Below are 20,262 nucleotides of genomic sequence, written 5' to 3'. Positions count from 1 at the left end.
CTTCTTGCAGAGACAGCCAGGAATTTCCTGGGAGCTGCTAAGAGACCACTTAAGGAACAGGGCAGCCCCCTTGAGAGTTGAAAAACCAGTCAGGGTTAGGGCAGAGTGGGGTGGGTGTCCCCAAGCAAGTTCCCAAAACACCAGGCACCAATCTCTGGATGTAGTGTGGTTTTTTTCTGCCCAGGTTGAAGCCTCACAGGATGGTGCAGGACCTTCGTGTGTAACCCCGCGGGCTCCAAGCGGTGCTGCCGGGCCCCAGGCCCCTCTGGAGATGAATCTTTGCTGGAACGAGATTAAAAAAAAATCCCACAGCCTTCGGTAAGAGTCCTGCCTGGAGCAAGCTCCAGGCTGGCCTGGCCTTCCAGCCTTGCCTGCTGCTTGTGATTGTCAGGAGGTTTTTGAACTTTCTTGCTTGATGAGCCACATGAATTCACAGTGACCTTGGCTCAGCTCCCCCTCTGGTCCACAGGCTTTTGAGTCTCCTTTTGCTGGAAAGCATCTCCTCCATTTCTACTCATCCCATCCTCTCCTCCCTCCCCTCCTTCCCTCCTGCTTGCTTTCTGCTGCTCTCTCTATCCTCTGCCACCTCTGCAGCTGTCTCTTTTTGCCCCATGGCTTTGCCTGCACCTCCTCTGTGCCCATCCCTTTACTGGGAGCCCTCTCCACTGCATGAGGGGAACGTGCCTTCCAGACTGTCAGAGTTTGCAACTCCACAGCCAGCATGACAGAGAGCTTAACTGGGGCGTGTTAATTGTCTCCTGCCTTAATCCAATGCTCCTGGAAGCTGCCCAGACATGTAAATGCCATTCCAAGCTCCCCTTGCTAGCCAGAGCAGTTCTGACCCACGGGCAAACACGGAATGACTGTCCTCCACTCTGGGCTCCAGGGTGAGGAATATCTTCAGTTTCCTGTCCCCAGTGCCTCCACGTGTCACTCCACCAGGCAGTGTAGCCTCTCTGCTGGCTGGGGTCACACATAGCCCATGCTAAGGTGTGCTGCTGGTCCCTGAGGAGGTCCTGGGGGTCAGCACCCAGCCATAGTGCTGTGCTTCCCCTGCCCCTCTCCTGTCTGTCTGTCATCTCACTGTCCTTGCTCTCCTGCCAGGGCTCGGCTGGAGGCCTTCTCTGACCACAGTGGGAAGCTGCAGGTGCCTCTCCAGGAGATCATTGACTGGCTGGGGCAGAAGGATGAGGAGCTGTCGGCACAGCTGCCCCTGCGGGGCGATGTTCTCCTGGTGCAGCAGGAGAAGGAGACACACGCGGTGCGTTCCTCCTGCCTCCCCCGGCCCTGCTCGGCCCCCTGCCCCTGTCACTGCCCGTGCCACTGCTGGTCCTTGAGTGTCTCCATCTCTTCTTCCTGAGAAATAGCAGAGCCCATCTGGCTTTAGACAATAAACCCACATTACAACCTCGAGTCGCCTGTAGCTGGTTATGAACCCTGTCCTTTGTAGCAGCTTCCCTATGTCCTACCTCTCACTGGCCTCTGCTTTTGGGATCCTGGAGCCTGAGAAGGCTGGCTGCTCTAGGGGCAATCCTGTGGCTGGAACATGAGTGATGCCTGCAGGAAGATGTTGTCATCATATCTGAATCTGGGGTACACCTAGGCAGATCAGAATTTCCTGCTCCCAGGTGCACAGCATTTTCTTCTCTCTGCCAGTGGCTGTTGGGCTTTAGTTGTTTTTACCTTGCAAGCAAAATTAAGATGTTTACCACTGCTATCCCTCATCCGTGCACAAAGAGCCCATCCAGCAGACAGCACTGGCGTGGGAGCTGTGGTTGGAGGGGAGGAGAGGACATACTAGACCAGCGTGCCTCTGAAGTATTCCCTGGCAGATTGTGCTGCCTTGGGGCATTCTGTTGTTCCTGCCCTTGCTCCTGCAGCAGCTGGACCTGTTGCTGAGCAGCTGCTGGAAGGATTGTTAGCGTGGCTATGCTCTCACTGCACGGGTGAAGAGCGTCTCCAAGCAGTGCCTCTGAAAACACCATAAATCAAACAGCTCCTCTTGTGCAGCCCTGGCTCAGCACACCATTCTGGGCTTGCTGTTCTGCCTCCCCACTCCAGCAAAGCTGCAGGCCAAACCTCTGCAGGAGCCACCTTCTGGCAGGTGGTCATTCCTTCCCTGAACTGCAAAAATATTTCTCTTAACACTGACTTCTCTCTGTGCCTCCAGTGAGGTTTGGGTTATGGGGTGAATAAATCATTGCAGCATTTGGCAAGGGGGCAGCCGGGGCACAACTTTCTGGCTCAGCCTGCTGTCTCATCTCTGTGCTCTGCTCTCCAGGCTTTCATGGAAGAAGTGAAGTCTCGGGGGCCATACATTTACTCTGTCCTGGAGTCAGCACAGGCTTTCCTTTCCCAGCACCCATTTGAAGAATTAGAAGAACCAACTTTGGAAAGCAAAGGTCTGTGGAGCTGCCCCCTTTTTGTTCTCTGGTTTCACAGCTCCTCCTGGGCTGGCCTGGAGAGGGTGGCGTGGAGGTTACCGCTGTGGCACAAAGCAGCACATCAGTGTTCTGCCTCACACCACGGTGCCCAGGCTGTGCCCAGTCCTTTGGCCAAAGGTCAGACTGGCACAGAGCAGTGTCACTGCCCAGGAAAAGGCAGAGGCAGTCTGTAATGGGAGCACCTCATGAGACAGCACCAGATGTGCTCTGGGGTAGGTTTTTTAAAGGAAGCACAGCTTCAGCCTGTGAGGATAGAGAGGCTGGATACCTAGAGGAGCTGGTGCAGAGATGGATACTATTATTACTTGTTCTCCTTCCCCTTTTCCAGTTTTCCCTAGATTCTTTTAATCTCTAATTTCCCTGTCCTCCCTCCACCCCTTGCCCCACTCTCCTCTGGGCTGGGCCCTCATTTTTGCTCCCTGTTCCCCTCCTGCTTTGCCTTCCCAGATGTGTCTCCCCGGCACCGGATCCAGAACATCAGCCGCTTTGTCTGGAAGCAGGCCAACGTGGCCAGCGAGCTGTGGGAGAAGCTCACGGCCCGGTGCGTGGACCAGCACCGCCACATCGAACGGACCCTGGAGCAGCTGCTGGAGATTAAAGGGGCTATGGAAGAGCTCAGCATGACCCTGGACCAGGCTGAGAGCGTGCGGGAGACCTGGGAACCCATCGGGGACCTCTTCATCGACTCCTTGCCAGAGCACATCCAGTCCACCAAGGTACTTCTGGCTCTGAGGAGGCTCCAGCCTTGGCCATGCAGGTGATGAAATTCTGCTTCCAGGATGACAGAGCTGTTCCCATGGGCTGCTCAGTCCAAGGCAGCTTCATTACCTGGGATCTCAGGGCCAAGGCCTCATTCCCACAGCTCCTCTGCTTTTTTGGGGGGGTTTTGGCCAGCAGTGTCCCAAGCAACTGGCCATGCTGAGCACCTTGTCATTGCACAGACCTTGTACACCATGGCACTACAGGGACAGTGGCTAGCATAGTTGAGTCATTGTCCCCATTTCATTTATCAGGAGCAATCTGCAGCTCCCCATTTCATTTATCCGGAGTAATCTGCAGCCTAGTTAGTTTGGTTGGGTAATTTTTCCCTGCTAAGGTACCCTGCAGGAGGGTTAGGCAGTTAGTTTGCAATCATTAGCCCACCCTAACTTGTAGCAAATGAATCAGATCCAAGTCCTGGCTACTCACCTGCTTCTTTTCCTTCTTCCCCTGCTCTGTGCCTGTGTCCCCATCCCCACTGGACTCCAGCTGTTCAAAGAGGAGCTCTCTCCCATGAAGGATGGGGTGAAAGTGGTCAATGATCTTGCACACCAGCTTGCCATCTCAGATGTCCACCTGTGCATGGAGAATTCCCGTACCCTGGAGCAGATCAACACCCGCTGGAAACAGCTGCAGGTGGGAAGGAGTCAGGAGCAAGCACTGCACATAAACCATGGGCAGGAGGGTGCTGGGAAGGGCTGTCACTGCTGACCTGCAAGGATGATAAAGTAAGGTTTGGCACAGCAGGATGTTACAGCTGGTGTTCCTGGAAGAGAAGAGCATCAGTTCAGTGTGAGGAAAGAGTCTGGTAAATCTGCAGAGATCTTGGTCAGGAAAAGGCAGTGTGAGTCTGATGTCTGTGAGAGTATCGATACAGGTGAGTTGGAGATGTGGCTGCCCCAGGAGGAGGAGGTGTGGAGGATTTAGCAGGCTGGAGGAAGACACAAACACCAAGATAGGAGATGAAGGAAGGGCATCTGTGTGCTGGGGATATCTGAGTCCACTCACAAGCCTTCCTGAGTGGGTCATCAATCCAAAATGCCTGTTGGACTGGCAGTGAATTATTTTTCAATTCTCCAGGCCTCCATAAATGAACGCCTGAAGCAGCTCCAAGATGCCCACAGGGACTTCGGACCAGGCTCCCAGCACTTCCTCTCCTGTACGTGAGTGGGCCCCCCTGGCTTCTGCCACGAGGTTGCCTCTGCAGAGCAGCCTGGGCTGTGGCACAGCAAAACAGGCTGCAAAGTCCTGTTGCTGAGCCCAGAGCCGTGCATGAGGCTGGAAAAGTGCAATGGCTGATGCCCAGTGCATGGGAGCTGAAGCAGGAGGCATCTCCAAAGTTGGAATTGTGCTGCCTCACCCTGTGGGACCAAGGATGGGATGTGAGTGTGGTTTCCCTTCAGAGCACAGAGCTGTGACACTCACAGCAGCAGCTCCCGGGGACACTGGGACTGTGTCAGCCTCAGAGAAAGACAACAGATGGCAGGAAAAGGCAGTCCCTCATATCCTGTGTTACTTATTTGGAGGCTAAAAATGTGCCTTTTCAGGAGGTTCTCATTCATGTGGCGAGGCAGAGGGATGCTGTTTTTACAGATCAGAGCTGTTGGCTGACAGCTCTCAGGCTGGGCAGCAGGTTGGGCTCCAGAGTCTGGGGTCCATCCTTGGAAATGCTGAGCCCTGCAGTCTCTGGATGTCAGTGGGATTCATTGGCCTGTGCTTCTCTGCAGGCTGTATACTCCTATCTGAAAGGAGGAATGACTTTTCCAGTTGCTGGAATTGATACACTACCTGTGGAAAAGGAAAATAACTGAGGGTCATGCTGTGGCTTCCATCCTCTATATAACACAGAGTGGCAGGCAGCTGGTCTGGGATGAATCCTCATCTTCCCACGATGCTGCAGCTGGCACACAGAGCAGGAACAACAGGAACCACAGATGCTTTGGGTGTCTGAACCTGGTTATAACAGTTAGTGCTGTGTCTCTGTGCCCAAATTCCATCTACTATGAGCCCTGCCCACTGGTCACCACAGTGTTGCCTTGGGCATCATCAAAAGCATCAGGAAATGTTTCTTCCGAAGTTCTGAGCTCAGCCAGATACAAAGCCTCTGGCCTGAGAGGCAAGGTGTCTCTAACAAGACCAGCAGTCCAGTCTTTTTTATAGGCAGCATCCTGTTGCCTGCACCAACATCTCCAGCCGGTGATTTGGGAAGATGCAGCCTTTTCAGAGGCACCCACCTGCTGGCACAGTCCTGCTGTGCCAGGGCTGGCATCAGAAACAGCAGCATCTTAGAGGAGCATTTGGTGTTGATCTGACACATGTTTCTCTCCTTGCAGCCTCTGTCCAGGTCCCCTGGGAGCGAGCCATTTCCCCCAACAAAGTGCCATACTACATCAAGTGAGTGTGCTCCCAGACACAGCCCATCGTCTTCTCTGGCCTGGAGGGGTCAGGAATTGGGCACCAGTTAGGAGAGGATTGAAGGGTTGTTAGCATGGCCATGTGAGAGTGAGAACTTGCCTCCAGTGAAGCAGATCTTCCTCAGCCTGGCAAATCCAGGCTTTCCCTGCCTGCTGGGGATGAGGGGAAGCCCCAGCTGGAAGAGGGGTGCTGGCAGCAAGTGGGAATATCCTGCTGTGGGCATCCTTCATGCTGCTGTGGCAGGGGAGTGTGCTCAGGGGGATACAGCAGCGTCTGCAGACACTGAAACACTTGCTCCCAGCGCTGGCCAGGTGCCTGTTTAAATCTCTCATGGCAGCTTTTGGTTACCCAATTGACTCCTGGTCTCCATCTGTTTTGCTTCCAGCCACCAGGCCCAGACGACGTGCTGGGACCACCCGAAGATGACAGAGTTGTACCAGACGCTGGGTAAGGAGGCTGGCACAGAACCATTTGAGTACTCTGTGCCTTTTTTGCAGCACGGGGTGCATGTGAGATTCCCCCAGGCCACCTGCTCCCCTCTGTGGCACAGGGTCCCCCAAAGCAGTGGGGTGTGACCCCTGCCAGGCTCTGCTCCTCGCTCTCCTGCGTGTGCTCTGCTGGGGTCTGAGAGCTGCAACTGCTGCTTCCTGCCCTGCAGATAAGGGTGTTGTGCTGTGGTTTTATTCCTCTTTTCCTGTGTCACTGCAGCGGATTTGAACAACATCAAGTTCTCTGCGTATCGGACGGCCATGAAACTCCGGCGGGTGCAGAAAGCCCTTCGATGTGAGTGTGGGAAGGGTTTCCCTCCTGCTGGCTCTCCCTCAGCGAAGGCTTTAAACTAACACAAGCTTTTATCAGCACATCAAAGGCAGGAGGCACCGGGGGGTAGGTAGCTGAGGCAAGAAACCAGGAAGATCAGCCTGGGAAGCTGAATGAATGCACCGGTCTGTGTCAGCACCTTTCTTTACAGCTTGGGGTGGAAATGACTCAAGGGCAGTGTTGTCCAAAGGGATATGAGAACAAAGTGGTCCACCTCAGGGATACAAAGCTATGGGATCAGGCAGGAGCTCACCAAACAGCTCCAAAGGAGCATAGAGAATGTGTGGATGTGACTGAGAGATGAAACCAGCCTCGCTGGCAGGCACAGAGAGGGCTGCACTGCTTAAAGAGGAGGAAGGGAGCCAATAAACCTGACTTCTGCACTCTTGGGGAAAACTGGAGGATTAATAGCCAGGTGAATATGATCCAACAGGAGTTCAAACATCTCTCCAAGACATCGCTACTTCCTGGAAACTGCTGAGGAGTTTCTGGTGGAACTGGCAAGCAGGCAGGTGGGAATCTGATAGATGCAGCATCCTTGGCTGCTCAGAGCTTTTGATAAAGCCTCTCACCTAAGGCTCTGTCAAAATTAAGCAGCAGCAGGCTGAGGGAAATCTTCCTCCTGAATTAATTGTTCATGAAGAGGAGGAGGTACAGCTAGGCAGCAGTGGGGCCCAGGCAGACCTGTGCTCCTTGACATCCTGTGAAAGGGCTGGAAGAAGGCAGTGAGTCAGGATAAGAGGAGTTTGGGTTCTCAAGGGAGTCGAGCCCTGGCTGTGGAGTATTTTCATAACACTGTGGTGGTCAGGCTGTCCTGCACCCAGGGACATTCAGGGATGATGTAATGCAAATGGAATAAAGCTTTTGCCACCCTGTTAAGGTGTCCATGCAGCAGCAGGCAGGATGTGGAGAGGAAACAAGGGCAAAGAGCAAAGGAGAGCTCTCTCCTGTGTGCTGCTTGTGCATCTTTGGTTGTGCATCTCTTGCATCTCACATGCTGCACTGTCACCTTCTTTTCACTCCAGAAATGACTTGGATTAGTGCTCTTTATACAAGATATACTTGAGAAAAGGGCAAGGAGATGGCCAAGGCAGCTTTCCCATCATGGGAAGTTTGGTGGAGTGGCTGTGTAGGAAAGACGCAGTGAGGGATAGATCAGAGCCATATGCAGTCGTGGGCAGTGTGGACACGAGGGTGGGCAGGACTGATACTCCCTGGCATGGAAACTGGGGCTTCCCAGTGCAAGTGTAGCAGCTTTGACAGGAGAAGGGAGGATTTTTCCACAGAGTGAAGTTACAGTCTTGAAAAGGCACACAATCCCCTGGGTACTGTGAATATAAAAGGTCTCAAAGATGGAAAGACTTTCAGTAAAAAAAAAATTGCTGGTTGCTAACACAGTAGTACGTACAACCTGCAGCCATTGAAATCTGAAAGCAGGGCAGCTCACACTGCCCTGCTTTGGGTTTGTGCCTTAACTAACTCCCTCACCTGCCAGAGCTGGAGACAGGACTGATCCATCTCTGGGCAGGTGCTTGTAGGGTCTGTCCTCATCTCCCCGTACCAGCTCCACAGGGACCTGGCATGTGCAGAAAGGCCAGCACTGGGCTCTGCACAGAGCCTTCCATGGTGATGTTTCCCCCCTCTCAGCCCCTAAATTGTCAGGCTAGCCCAGACATCCGAGGCTGTGAGGGGAGGAATATCAGGACATGGCAAAGATTTCCAACAGAGGCTCTTACCCCGATGTATGTTGGTGCAGCTGTCTTTATTCTGTGGTGTCCAAGGGAAAGAGCAGGGCAAAAGAGAACAAACAGGAAGGGTCAGGGGTATATCCAGGCTCTGGACAGGGAGGGCTCCCTGCCTCTCTGCCATCCCTGTCAGGGCAGGAAGGAGGGGTCCAGGGCTATCTAATCAGAGTCACAGGGGTCCCGGGGAATGGGGAAAAGACATGTCTGAGTGACTGTAACACCATGGGTAGCATTGCCATGGCTGGACACAGAAATAAGGAAGGAAGGTCACAGAGAACGGTGGCTCAAGGTGGAGATGTGATATTTTGGGAGAAGTTTACAGGCAGGAGAGAAATTCTAGGAGCTGCACCCATCCTTTCCAGCATCTTGCCCAACACAGTGGGGACTAACACTGCCCCAGGTTAGGGCAAGACTGCATCTCTCTCCTCTTGACTCTCACCTCTCTCATTTCCCCTCGTTCCCTCTGTTTGCTCTGCCTGTGCTTTCTGTGCAGTGGACATGGTCACCCTGGCCACGGCTCTGGAAATCTTCAATGAGCACAACCTGCAGCCCAGCGACCGGGCGATGGACGTGGTGGAGGTGATCCACTGCCTGACCGCCCTCTACGAGCGGCTGGAGGAGGAGCGGGGCATCCTGGTCAACGTGCCCCTCTGCGTGGACATGAGCCTCAACTGGCTGCTGAACGTCTTTGACAGGTACCTGTGCCTCAGTGTCCCCGAGCTGTGGGGCTGCCAGGCCTGAGAGGAAACCTCTGTGCTGCTCTTCCAGCTGGCAGTGCTGCACAAAGCTTCTGAGGGAGGCTGCCTGGGGTGTGCTTGCCTTGATGACTCCCCCTGCCAAAAAAAAACCCACTCTGGAACATTTGCAAACCTGTGCATATCTTGTCCTGCAGCGGCCGCAGTGGGAAGATGAGGGCTCTCTCCTTCAAGACGGGCATCGCGTGTCTGTGCGGGACAGAGGTCAAGGAGAAGTTCCAGTGTGAGTCCCTTGTCTGCCTCCCCTAGAAGCTGGTGTGAATTCACCTCTGGAGAACAGGAGTGGTTTTGTTTCCTGGCCCTTCCTTGCCCAGGAAGAGCAAAGAAACAGCTTTCCTGCAGTGACTAAGCTGCTTGCATCATCACCTCTCCCTCCCTCCCTAGGCCTACGCCACTGAAATTAGGAGGTGTTTTTGTAGACTGACTGGTGCTGCAGTGATCTTGCTTGCATGGCACTGTAAGGAGCAGTGCAGAGAAGGCACGCAGGAACGTTATCCAATGCTTTCCAGAAGGAAAATACCAGAGGGCACATGGCGGGGGTGGAGGGGGAAGTAGGTTTCAGGTAAATTGCTTTCCTCACTGCATTTTAAGCATGGAATATTGTGGAGGGGAATGTTGTGTAGCACAGGGAGCACCAAGGTATTAAATGAAGGGATTAGGCTGATTCATAGAGGACAGGCTAGCTGGGGCTGTTTAATAAATGATGTGTGTAACCCCTATCTTAAGAAGACACTAAACTGGTTATTAGGAACTGGAAGGACACTGGTGGAAGTTATTTAATCATAGCTCAGGTGTTTCCTCGTACCTGAGCTCTGTGCTGGAGGCGGTCAGGGGGTCCCTGGTGTGACCCGCACCCTGCTCGCCGTGCCTGCCTGCTGCTGGGCTGTCAGCTGTGTGTCTGTGTGCCCACAGATCTCTTCAGCCAAGTGGCAAACGCCGGGGGCCTGTGTGACCAGCGGCACCTGGGCGTCCTGCTCCACGAGGCCATCCAGGTCCCGCGCCAGCTGGGCGAGGTGGCGGCGTTTGGGGGCAGCAACGTGGAGCCCAGCATCCGCAGCTGCTTCCGCTTTGTGAGTGCAGGGCCACGGCCCTGGCCCCGTCTGCAGCAGCTGTGCTGGGGACCTGCACCCCACGGCGGCTGCGTCCCAGCTCTGAGCAGTCCCTTCCTCTCCCTCCCCAGAGTAACGGGAAGTCTGCCATTGAGGCATCCCAGTTCCTGGAGTGGGCCAACCTGGAGCCGCAGTCCATGGTGTGGCTGGCGGTGCTGCACCGGGTGGCCATGGCCGAGCAGGTGAAGCACCAGACCAAGTGCTCCGTGTGCCGGCAGTGCCCCATCAAGGGATTCAGGTAAGGGCTGTGGTGTGGGACCCTGGCCCCAAGGGCAGTGTGTGCTGTCCTGCAGGACAGAGCTGAGTTACTCTGTGCTCCTGGGAGAGCCTGGAGCTCTGCAGCCAGCAGCGTTCCTGGCAGGCCAGAGCAGGTGCCAGCTAAGGAGAAGGAGCAGAGTGTTTTCCTGGGGACTTCAGCCATCAGCACTGTGGGTTCACTGGGGTGTTAGAGCAACTCAGGCCACTCTGTCCCCTCCCACTGACCTTTTCTTGGACTTTAAACACGTGTTTTGATGATTTCCAGTGCTTCCCTATGGCCTCTTAACCTCTCCAGGTATCGGAGCCTGAAGCAGTTCAATGTGGATATCTGCCAGACCTGCTTCCTCACTGGGCGAGCCAGCAAGGGCAACAAGCTGCACTACCCCATCATGGAGTACTACACCCCGGTACGGAGCTGGGCTGGCCTGGGAGGGCCCTGGCCCAGAGCAGGACCCACTGATGACAGCAGTCTTGTGATGTTTAGGCTGCTGCAGCCCCACAAGTGGATCCCTTGTGTGGTTTTGTACCCTCTGCATGCTGGAGGCTGCCTGTGTCCCTGCTGTTCTGGGGCTCATGATGTCTAGGTTTGGAAAGACAGGTGTCTGCTAAGGAAGACAGGAGCCTCCCCTGAAATGGAAAAATGTAGACCCTTCCCTCTGAATTGTTATAAATTTGAAATTAAGGGGGGGCTCTCAGGCAAAAATATGGGAGCAGGAATAACAGTTCTTTATTAGGGAAGAAAATAAAAAGACAAAATAAACAATGCAGTGAACCAAAACAACACTGACAGAGTCAGAATACAACCTGACACCCTGTTAGTCAGGTTGTTGGCCGCAGTCCAATTGGGAATTGTGGCTGCAGCGCTCCTGGAGTGTCAGGTGTAGTTCTGTCGGAGCAGTGATCCTGTAGGAAAGGCGTAGTCTTCTTCTGAAGAGGCAGCTGTTCCTCTGGGAAATCCAGTGCAGAAAAAGCTGTGCTGGTGTTTTAGAAACTTGAGATTATATCCAGGTAGGAATGTTTGGCTCCTCCCTCTGGGCGGAGCATCTCACAGTGGGATGTTCTAGTTCTTATCAGTCATGCAGTGACATTCAGTGGCCCATTATCAGCAGATGTCTCCCATGAGAGAGGATTGGTTGTGGAAGAGATAAGGAAAACTGTCCACTATACAGATGGCAAATGAATATATCTTGCTTTTCAATCTGGGAGACATGGTGAGCAGGATGCCCCCAGTGCCCAACTCGACCTGTGCCAGGCCCCAGGACAGACTCACAGATCTGCTGTGTGCCCTCATTGCTTCCTCAGTTTTATCTGCCTCTTCCCCCATGGAGCTAATGCCCAGCATGAAGGGGATATCTTATTGTGGGTGCTGAGCTTGTGGTCCCCCACTTTTCATTAAACAGGCACCTGTGTTATATTTGTGTCTCTGCAGACCACATCCAGTGAGAACATGAGAGACTTTGCCACGACACTGAAGAACAAGTTTCGGTCCAAGCAGTACTTCAGCAAGCACCCACAGAGAGGTTACCTGCCCGTCCAGTCTGTGCTCGAGGCTGACTTCTCTGAGACGTGAGTTGGCTGTGCCCTGGGTTATGTCTTTTGGCTCAGAATGAGACACGGCTTCTGTGGATGGAAAGAGCACCTCAGCTCATACAGGGCTCCTGGGGGAGGGCTGGAGGAGCACTTGCTCTGGGGGTGATATGCTACCTTGTTCTTGAAGGAATGGAGATTTCAGTCTCTCTGTCAGCCCATCCCTGGCTCTTCTCAGCCAGGTGGGATCACTCTGCCCAGCCTGCTGAGCAGTGTGCATTTCTTGCAGCCCAGCCTCCTCCCCGATGCTGCCGCATGCCGACACGCACTCCCGGATCGAGCACTTTGCCAGCAGGTACCACCCCTGGGCTCTGCTGTCCTGCCGGGCACGGGGCAGAGCCCTGGTGCGAGTGGGGGGGCTTTGGGTCAGATAGATGGTCCCAGACCACTCCTCCTGCCCCAGCACGCTGCACAGCCAGGCAAACCTGCCTGGGACGTGGCTGGTGCTGCGTAAATTGGCAGCCAAGACCATGCATTTGACAGCAGATGTCTCGGTGATGCAGGAGCCCTCACGTGCTGTCCTGCTCTTCCCAGAATGAGCTGCTGGATGGATTCTCAGCAGGCACATCCCTCAGTTCTGCTCTGTGTCCTCACCAGAGCTGTTTGCCAGCTTCTCACTGCTTCTGCCTTGTGGTTTGTAGTGCCTCTGCCCTTGCTGTGAGGACCCAAGGGGTACAGGAAGCCTGTACTTTTAGCTCAGGTCCTAAACTGGAGCTGGGATTCTTGCATCCCTTTCCTTTGCTTGTGAGAGAGGAGGCTGAACTGACTGCATAGCACCAGCCCTTTATTCTAGAGACTTACACCCAGAGCAGCAGTGTATTTTGGTTTTTGAAAAGGCAAAACTCTCTAGAGCCTGTGCAGAAGGACAGATAGGTGCAGGCCAGGTGGGAGACCCTGCAGAGAGGGGCATTACAGGGCCTGCTGAAAGTAGCTGAGCAGACATTTAGGGTGTCTCTGACCATATCTCAACCTTCTTCTCTCCCCTCCAGGCTTGCAGAGATGGAAAGCCAGAACTGTTCCTTCTTCAGTGATAGCCTGTCTCCTGATGACAGCCTGTGAGTTCTCCTTTCCCTTCTCCTCACCTCCTGATGAATCAGGGCTCCTGTGGCTCTACCCATGCCTAGCCAGGGTACAGGAATGCTTTCCTTCCCAGTCCCATTGAGTGAGAGTCTCTTGAGCACAGCAAACATCAGGGATGCCGAGCCCCTTCTGAGCTCTAGGCCTGGAGCAACCAGGAGCTCCCCCATGAAACTGCCTCCCTCCATGCCTGCCCTTCCCCAAGGCACACAAATCCCATGACTTTGCTAATGAAGGTGTTTCCCCACCTGCTGGAACAGGGATGAGGACCAGTACCTGCTGCGCCACTCCAGCCCCATCACAGACAGAGAGCCTGGGGGCAGCCAGCAGGTTCCAGGAGGCCTCAGCATGGATGACAAGGGAGAGCTGGAGAGAGTCCTGGCCCACTTAGAGGATGAAAACAGGTAGAGACATGGGCAGCTCTGAAAGTGGGGGCCATGGCCTGAGAGGGGGGAAGGGAGTGGAGAGCCTTGTAGAGCTCAGAGTGGAACCAGGGGATGCTGCTGGGTCTGGAGGTGGGGATTGCAGATCCTGAGAGGGAAGTTTTGGAGGGTGTCTAAGGTGAGCACTAAAACTCAGTGAGGGTGTGCTTTCCAAGGAAAAGAGAGGACTGTTCCCCAAAATATTCCTTCCTACATCCACAGAACCTGTTCCCTCCTGACCCCCAAAGGGTGTGAGCCTAGGGCACCCTGTCCTTGTCCCTGAGCCCCTCATGAACAGTGGTATTGCTGCTCTGGACCAGGGTGAGGCTCTAGGCAGGGCACACCAGCTCAGGAGGAGGTGATGCTTGCCCTGCCCCTGTCTCCAGCCTCTTGGGAAGTGGTTGCATATCTGTGAACCCCCTGTGTGGGGGAGAGCCACAGACAGGCCACTCTGCAGTGCAGCATCCTGGCCCTTAAGCTTCACAAATGGCAAAGCTTTGCCTGAGCTGTGGGCCACCCCCAGTGTGCAGATCCGGGGTGTTTCCAGCAGTCTCTAGGAAGGATTGAAGGGATGCTGACCTGGGCTGTCCTGCAGGATCCTCCAGGGAGAGCTGAGACGTTTGAAATGGCAGCATGATGAGGCAGTGGAGTCCCCAAGCTTGGCCACAGGCTCTCCTGAATCCGTGCAAGACCCACGTAACGAGGAGCTGCTGGCAGAAGCACGAATCCTGCGGCAGCACAAGAGCCGCCTGGAGACACGGATGCAGATCCTGGAGGACCACAACAAGCAGCTGGAGTCCCAGCTGCTCAGGCTGAGGGAGCTGCTGCTGCAGGTACGCTCAGAGCAAGCATGGGGTGGGCCTTGCCACAGCAGAGCTGTGACAGCGGCACAAAGGGGATGGGCAGGGAAGGAGAAGCCAAGGACAGAGGGTCATGACAACCTTCCCACAACAACTCTTCTCACTCCAGCCTCCAGGAGAGTCAGAAGGCAATGGTTCAGCAGCCTCCTCCTTGGCTTCATCTCCACATCAGTCAGAAGGCAGCCAGGCAAAGGAGAAAGAGCACAACACCCCTGACACTGAAACTGCAGGTGAAATTTGGGCTTGGGCTGAGCTGCTGGCCCTTCTTCCTTGTTCCCATGGCTGCAGGAAGCTGCCTGCACCCTGCCATCCAGCAGAGATGCTGGCAGCCAGCCTGGCTCTCTGGTGGATTCCCAGAGAGCCTTTTCCTATGCACCTGCCCTCCTTGCATTGCAGATGAGGTGGAAGCCAAAACCCAGGAAGTCAGCATGTGCCTGGAAGACATAATGGAGAAGCTGCGGAGCGCCTTCCCCAGCTCCCGAGGTACTTGAGTGAAATCCTCCTCGCTCGCTCCTTACTGCTCCCTCAGGTGAGGTTTTCCCCTGAGCCCTCCCTATCCCAGCTTCCCTGCAACAGCTGATGACCTGCAGTGCTTCAGCCAAGAGCTTTGCTGCTGCAGTGCTGCTGGGCTGGGTGCGTGGCCTGGGAACGGAGGAGGAGGAGGCTTCACACCTGCAAGGAGAGGCCATCAGAGCTGCCAAGAGCACAGACCAAACGTTCCTGTGATGAGCTGCAAGGCAGCCTCCTGCCCTGCTCAGGACCTGCACCCCATGGGGCTCCCACTGTGAGGATGCACAGACCTGCCAGCACCACCTGCAGCGAGCTTTGAGCCCCCTCCTGGCTTCATCCCTGTCCAGACCCCTCTGCAGAAGAGGTCGAGGCCCCAGTAGCCTGTGAGATGGAAGCAATGGTGCAAGCTCTCCTGGCTGCTCATGGACAGCTCTTTCCATCAGGGATGGAGACCTGGGGGATGTGGATGGCACTCCATTCACTCAGTGGGTTTTGGTGTTGGTCATTCTGCTCTTTCCCTCTGTGCTCCAGTGTAGGAGCAGCACTTGGTGTCTTGCTCAGGCTGCCAGAAGGAGGCATTGCTTGGTGCCAGCACTAACATGAGGTGATGGTCTGCCCACGCAGACTTGTGCCCACTTTCTGCCATCCCTGAGCGGGATCCTCCTGGCTCTGCAGCAGCCCCCTTCTAACCAGGTGGCACCGGGACCTGTTTTCCTGACCTCTCTATTTCTCTTTCAGGTATGACCTCCCTTATCTAACACCTCCTGTGAGCCAGAGGCTTTTCCTAACCAGCTACCTGGCTGCTTTCCTTCCCCTCTCTCCCTGCCATGCACCCTGTGCTGCAGCAGACCTCACACAGTCTCCCTCCGAGCTGGTGGTGCAGGATGCTTGCCAGCTCCAGAAGATCTCAGGGGAACATAGGTCATGCAGGAGTGGGACTGTGGGCTCCCCAGGAGGCTGGTTTCATCACTGGGCTGCACTGTCCAGGCCTGGGTGGGATGGTTCAGAAGAAAGAACTGAAGCCATGAAAACTGCCCGTCTCCCCTGGCACCCATGGGCTGCTGCCTTGGCTTGTAGCTCTCGGGGGATGCAGAGCTCAGCATCCCACTCCTCATTCATGCCCAGAAGGCTCCAGGTCTATGGGCACCAAAACACACGTGGAGGCACACAATTTTTAAAATAACTCTTTATAACAGTAACCAGCTGACAGCCTTATGGTTTGAACTCTGCCACCCAAGGCTCTGCAGCCAGCCAGGCACATACCACCAGGAGAGAGTCTCTGAGGGTTATGGAGTAGGGATTGAGTCCATGTTAGAGCTTCAGCCCAGCTAGTAGCCTTATATTGAGAGGGTCTTTATAACAGAGCCTTATTGTTTAATTTGCATATATTTCTATATATTATATATATATATACTGTACTTAAATACTCTCATGGACTCACTCTATTAAACTCTAATACCTTAAGTGTAGCTGCCCTTCACTTTCAGACCAGCCCAACTCCTGCTCCCAGGGGAACCAGCAGCTTCCCTGCTGCTGCTGTTGCCTTGCAGGGCTGCTGTGAGGGAGCTCAGTGAGGGCCGGACCCACAGCAGGTACTTCATCCTGCCTGGTGTCCTGGGGCAGAGTCCTGCACAGGCCCAGCTCCTCGCCTGGGGAGCCTCAGCTCCTGCAGGGAGGGTTTCTCCAGCCCTGAGGCCACTTGGTCTGATGGAAGTGCATGGCAGAGTGGCAGGCAGCAGGACAGGCAGGGCACCTCCTGCTGCCCCAGCTCTGAGTGGGGCTGGGGCCCCTCCTTGGGAGCGGTCCCGTGGGGCAGTGCAGGGCGGCTGGGCAGCCCGGGGTGGTGGCTCGGGTCCCCAGGGTCCTGGGCTGGCTGTCTTGTGCCGTGGTATGTCGAGAAAGGCAGAGTCAGGTGCTGCAGGGTAGCCCAGAGCAGGGGCTGACATGGCCCTGGTGCTCTGGAGCCACGGGTTGGGGAGAGGTGAGAGGCTTGAGCCCTCGGGGCAGGGCAGGGCTGCACACCGGGGTGAAACATCCGATTTAACGGGGCTTGCAAGGACAGGGCCAGGGCTGCTGCTGCTGGCAGGGACAGGACACGGTGCTGAGCTGTCTGGGGAGGTGGTGACCAGGGCAACCCAGGGCTCTGGGCTGTTGGCAGAGGTGAGGAGCAGTGTCCACCCCAAGGACAAGGCGGTGTGAGCCCTCACAGCCAGGGCATTCAGCAGGTGGTGCTCCAGTGGCTGCTGGCAGCAGCGTGGGTGGCTGTCCTTGCTGTCCCCTGTGCTGGCCAGGTGAGTGGCAGGAGGGCAGTGTGGTGGAATTCGGGTGGCTTTGGCATGCTGTGTCAGGCTGTGGGTGAGAGGGACCCTGGGCCAGCCTGTGAGACAGAGCTGGACCCCTCTGTTATCCCAGGGGCAGGATGGGAGCAGCAGAGTGAGGCTTGGCCTGAGAGTGTGCTCAGGAACATACAGCCTTGGGGGGCAGTGGAGGAAGAAGAAGGGCAGAATTCTCTGGGACCAGAGCTGTTGGCCCCAGCGCCAGGTGGCAGAGCAGAGGTGGCCAGGTTGGATGCTTGGGCTGTGTTTGGGAGCTAGGATGTGCCAGGGAGGGGAGCAGGCTGGCTAATGCGCTGGTAACTATGTACTGTGGTGCTGCTGTCCTCACTGCTTTGTGGCATCTCTGCTCTGGAAAGAGAATAAATTTGTATTTATACTGATTCCTGGATCAGTGCTCTGGCCTCTTCTATCCGTGCATCTCGGCTGAGTCAGCTCCCGTTGCTGTGCCACGCTGGCACTGCTCCTGCAGGGCTGCTGGGACGCAGCCTGCACTGTCACCCTGCACTGTCACCCTGCCTGCCCACACACTCGAGGCACAGCAGAGCTGTGAGCAGAGCCCCAGGATCCCCAGACACAAGTGTGTCCCCCAGCCATCTTCATCCTCTTCCAACAAGAGGAGATGGAAGTTCCTCAGCCCTTCTCTGTTCAGGCCATGTGGTTGCTGAGGGGTGGGACAGGGGCTGTGCAGGGACAGTCCCTCTTTCCCGCAGGAACTCTGGCTGTGGGAAATCCTTCAGCCCCAGGCGGGAGGCAGACAGCAGTGGGATGCTGGGCAGGCAAGGCAGTCCTCTCCCTCCTTTCTCTCTGGAGCTCCAGAAGTTTTCCGTGCCCAGAGGTGTCTGGGTGCCTCAGTCCCAAGTGCTGCCAATGTTTGCTGTGCCTTTGTGGCACAATAAGGGATTCAGACAAGAATAGTTCGGGGTAAGGCCAAGGGCTCTTGGGCTCTCTCCCCTGCCCAGACTTGGCTGATGGTGAAACCTGCCCAGGACAGACAATTTTTGGGCTGGACCTGCTCTCACCCCTGCCTGGCAGGGCTGGCAGTGCTGCGAAAAGGCCTGACACGGTGCCACTGCAGGGAAGTGTGGGGACACTCACGCAGGTGAAATTCAGGAGCTTAAGGGGGATGAAATGCAGCCTCCTTGACCACCCCTCTGGAGAGCAGCACAAGCTGCCCCATCCCCGTGCCACGGGCTCCAGGGCAAGGCAGGAGGTGTGGGCTGTGCTCAGGGAAGCTGGTCACGCTCAGGAACAAATCCAGCCCATGGTGCCAGGGAAGAGCTTTTATTTCTCAGCCAGCAGAGCTTGGTGGCACCCAGCTGAAAGGCGCTGGAGCCTGGGAGTCGGGGCAGGGTGGTGGCAGGGTGAGGACAGCATTGTTCCCGTGTCACCGCTGGGCCAGTCCCCAGCCCCCGGGCCCCCTCTCTGGGTACAGGAGCCCTGCTGCCTGTGCTGTGCCTGTCAGTGGCCTGGCAGCTGTTCCCCCAAGCAGGGGAGCTGACCCTGCTCAGGGCTGGTCACAGTCCTGCTCTTTGCTGCACTGCTCCGGGGGTGCAGCACCCCCTTCTCCGGCTGCTATGGGGCATGGGGGTATTTTTGCCCCTTCACCCAGCTCCTCATCTTCCCCAGGGGTGAAGCTCTCTGGGGAGATGTTGCCTTCCCCAGCATTTTCTTGTCCCCTGGCTGCTCCCTGCTCCCTGCAGCTCACCTCTTCCAGAGCCTCCCCAGATGTTTTATCCTCCAGCTCTGGGGGCCCCTCAGCTGGACCCAGCCCCTCGCTGGGAGGCCCCAAATGTGGGGCTCTCTTTGGCTGAGCCTGGGTCTCACTCCCTGTGCCAGCTCCCTCTGCTCTGCTGCCTCCTTGCTCCAGCCCCTGCAGTAGCCCTGCTGCCTTTGTCTCCCCTATTGTCCCACATTGTTCTTCTTCAGGCTGTTCCATTTTTGCTAGCAGATACTCTTTGTCCTTCTCCACTTTCACTACTGCCTCTTCCTCCCTCTCTTTTCCTTTGTTTTCTTCTTCCTTCTCTATTTCTTCTCCCTCTCTTAATTTCTCATCTTCTTTCTCTGCTCCCCTCTCTAGCTTTACCTCCTTGCTCTCCTCTTTTTCTTCCTCTTTCTTCTCCTCTTTCCCCTCCTCTTCTTCCTCTTCCCTCTCCTCTTTTTTCTCATCTTCCTTCTCTGTTCCCAGCCTCTCTGGCTTTGCCCCGCAGGTGCCCAGGTTTTCTTCTTTCCCCACTGCTGCCCGATCCCTCCCTTCCACCTCTTCTCCCACAGGCTCTCCCCAGGCTTCTCCTCCTGGTGCTGCCCCTTCACCCCCAGCCCTGGGGGTCCCTTGTTGTGCCTGGGGAGCCCTGGGCTGTTCCTCTACCTGCTCCCCCTGCCCAGGGCTCTCCCGGACCCCAGCCTCACCCTGAGGTGCCCCATCACCCACCTCCCTGCTCTCCCGCCCCTCACGGGCCTGCAGGCCCTGGGACGGCTGGAAGAGGCCCTGGTAGCGCTTCCGATCCTCCACGTGCTTCTTCCTCATCCTCTCCCCCAGCTGCTTCAGCTCCTTCTTCACCGCAGCCGCCATGGAGGGGTCGAGGTGGGCCACGCGCTGGAAGTCCTCCCGCGCCTCCCTCTCGTTCCAGACAGCAGCGTGGGCCTTTGCCCGCTTGAAATAGGCCTTGGCGTTGTCTGCCAGGAGAGAAGAGCCCTCAGGGGGTCCTGCAGCGCAGGCCACGGGAGCTGGAGACCCCTGGGGACCAGGGGACGTGAGGAGTGGGAGTGGGGTGGATGTACCAGGAGGGGTGCAGGGAGACCTGGGCCAGCACTGCTGCTGTGGGCAAGGGGCACAGGGAGTGCAGGGATCATCGTGGGAAGGGGTGGGATGGGGCGGTGGGGAAAACTGGGATCCAGGGATCCAGGTGACACAGGTACTGTCACAGGCAGAGGGACACGGCACGAGCAGTGTCACGGGTGGGGGACTCGGAGCGTGGAGTTCTTGGGAGCCATGGGCACAGTGGGTGGGATGCAGGGCACAGGTACCCTTGTGCTTCTGGAGAAGCTCCGTGGTGTGCTCCAGCACCTCGTAGTACTCGCCGAGCTCCAGCTGGCACTGGCAGTAGTTGAGCACCAGCGGCGTGACCAGGCTCTCCAGCTTCAGCCAGTCATCCTCCCACGGCTTCTC

The 20,262-nt window shown here is 56.1% G+C and overlaps 2 protein-coding genes across 2 annotated transcripts in view; one reads left to right on the top strand and one right to left on the bottom strand.

Annotated features, from left to right (window-relative positions):
• The window catches only part of DRP2 (dystrophin related protein 2), a 21,408-nt gene extending 3,932 nt beyond the window's left edge, over positions 1-17,476 (top strand). The window contains exons 2-23 of the mRNA XM_021534502.4: positions 185-318; positions 1,105-1,261; positions 2,282-2,402; positions 2,892-3,160; positions 3,693-3,839; positions 4,284-4,362; positions 5,537-5,597; positions 6,004-6,065; positions 6,327-6,401; positions 8,676-8,877; positions 9,075-9,160; positions 9,850-10,007; positions 10,118-10,284; positions 10,600-10,711; positions 11,734-11,870; positions 12,121-12,186; positions 12,881-12,946; positions 13,229-13,372; positions 13,986-14,223; positions 14,360-14,480; positions 14,647-14,733; positions 15,499-17,476. Of these exons, the coding sequence (XP_021390177.3) occupies positions 185-318; positions 1,105-1,261; positions 2,282-2,402; positions 2,892-3,160; positions 3,693-3,839; positions 4,284-4,362; positions 5,537-5,597; positions 6,004-6,065; positions 6,327-6,401; positions 8,676-8,877; positions 9,075-9,160; positions 9,850-10,007; positions 10,118-10,284; positions 10,600-10,711; positions 11,734-11,870; positions 12,121-12,186; positions 12,881-12,946; positions 13,229-13,372; positions 13,986-14,223; positions 14,360-14,480; positions 14,647-14,733; positions 15,499-15,518 (2,709 nt within the window). The 3' untranslated portion in view covers positions 15,519-17,476. The remainder of the gene's footprint in view (positions 1-184; positions 319-1,104; positions 1,262-2,281; positions 2,403-2,891; positions 3,161-3,692; positions 3,840-4,283; positions 4,363-5,536; positions 5,598-6,003; positions 6,066-6,326; positions 6,402-8,675; positions 8,878-9,074; positions 9,161-9,849; positions 10,008-10,117; positions 10,285-10,599; positions 10,712-11,733; positions 11,871-12,120; positions 12,187-12,880; positions 12,947-13,228; positions 13,373-13,985; positions 14,224-14,359; positions 14,481-14,646; positions 14,734-15,498) is intronic.
• Positions 1-20,262, bottom strand: part of LOC110472689 (uncharacterized) — a 48,977-nt gene that overhangs the window by 26,735 nt on the left and 1,980 nt on the right. Inside the window, exons 4-5 of the mRNA XM_085570519.1 lie at positions 9,053-20,262; positions 3,633-3,915 (exon numbers count right to left, since the gene is read on the bottom strand). Of these exons, the coding sequence (XP_085426645.1) occupies positions 18,601-20,262 (1,662 nt within the window). The 3' untranslated portion in view covers positions 3,633-3,915; positions 9,053-18,600. The remainder of the gene's footprint in view (positions 1-3,632; positions 3,916-9,052) is intronic.

The sequence above is a fragment of the Lonchura striata genome, chromosome 4A (assembly GCF_050655825.1).
Source record: "Lonchura striata isolate lonStrDom1 chromosome 4A, ASM5065582v1, whole genome shotgun sequence".
Taxonomy (NCBI): domain Eukaryota; kingdom Metazoa; phylum Chordata; class Aves; order Passeriformes; family Estrildidae; genus Lonchura; species Lonchura striata.
The sequence above is the reverse complement of the archived record's forward strand: the minus strand, read 5'-3'. Positions and strand labels throughout refer to the sequence as shown.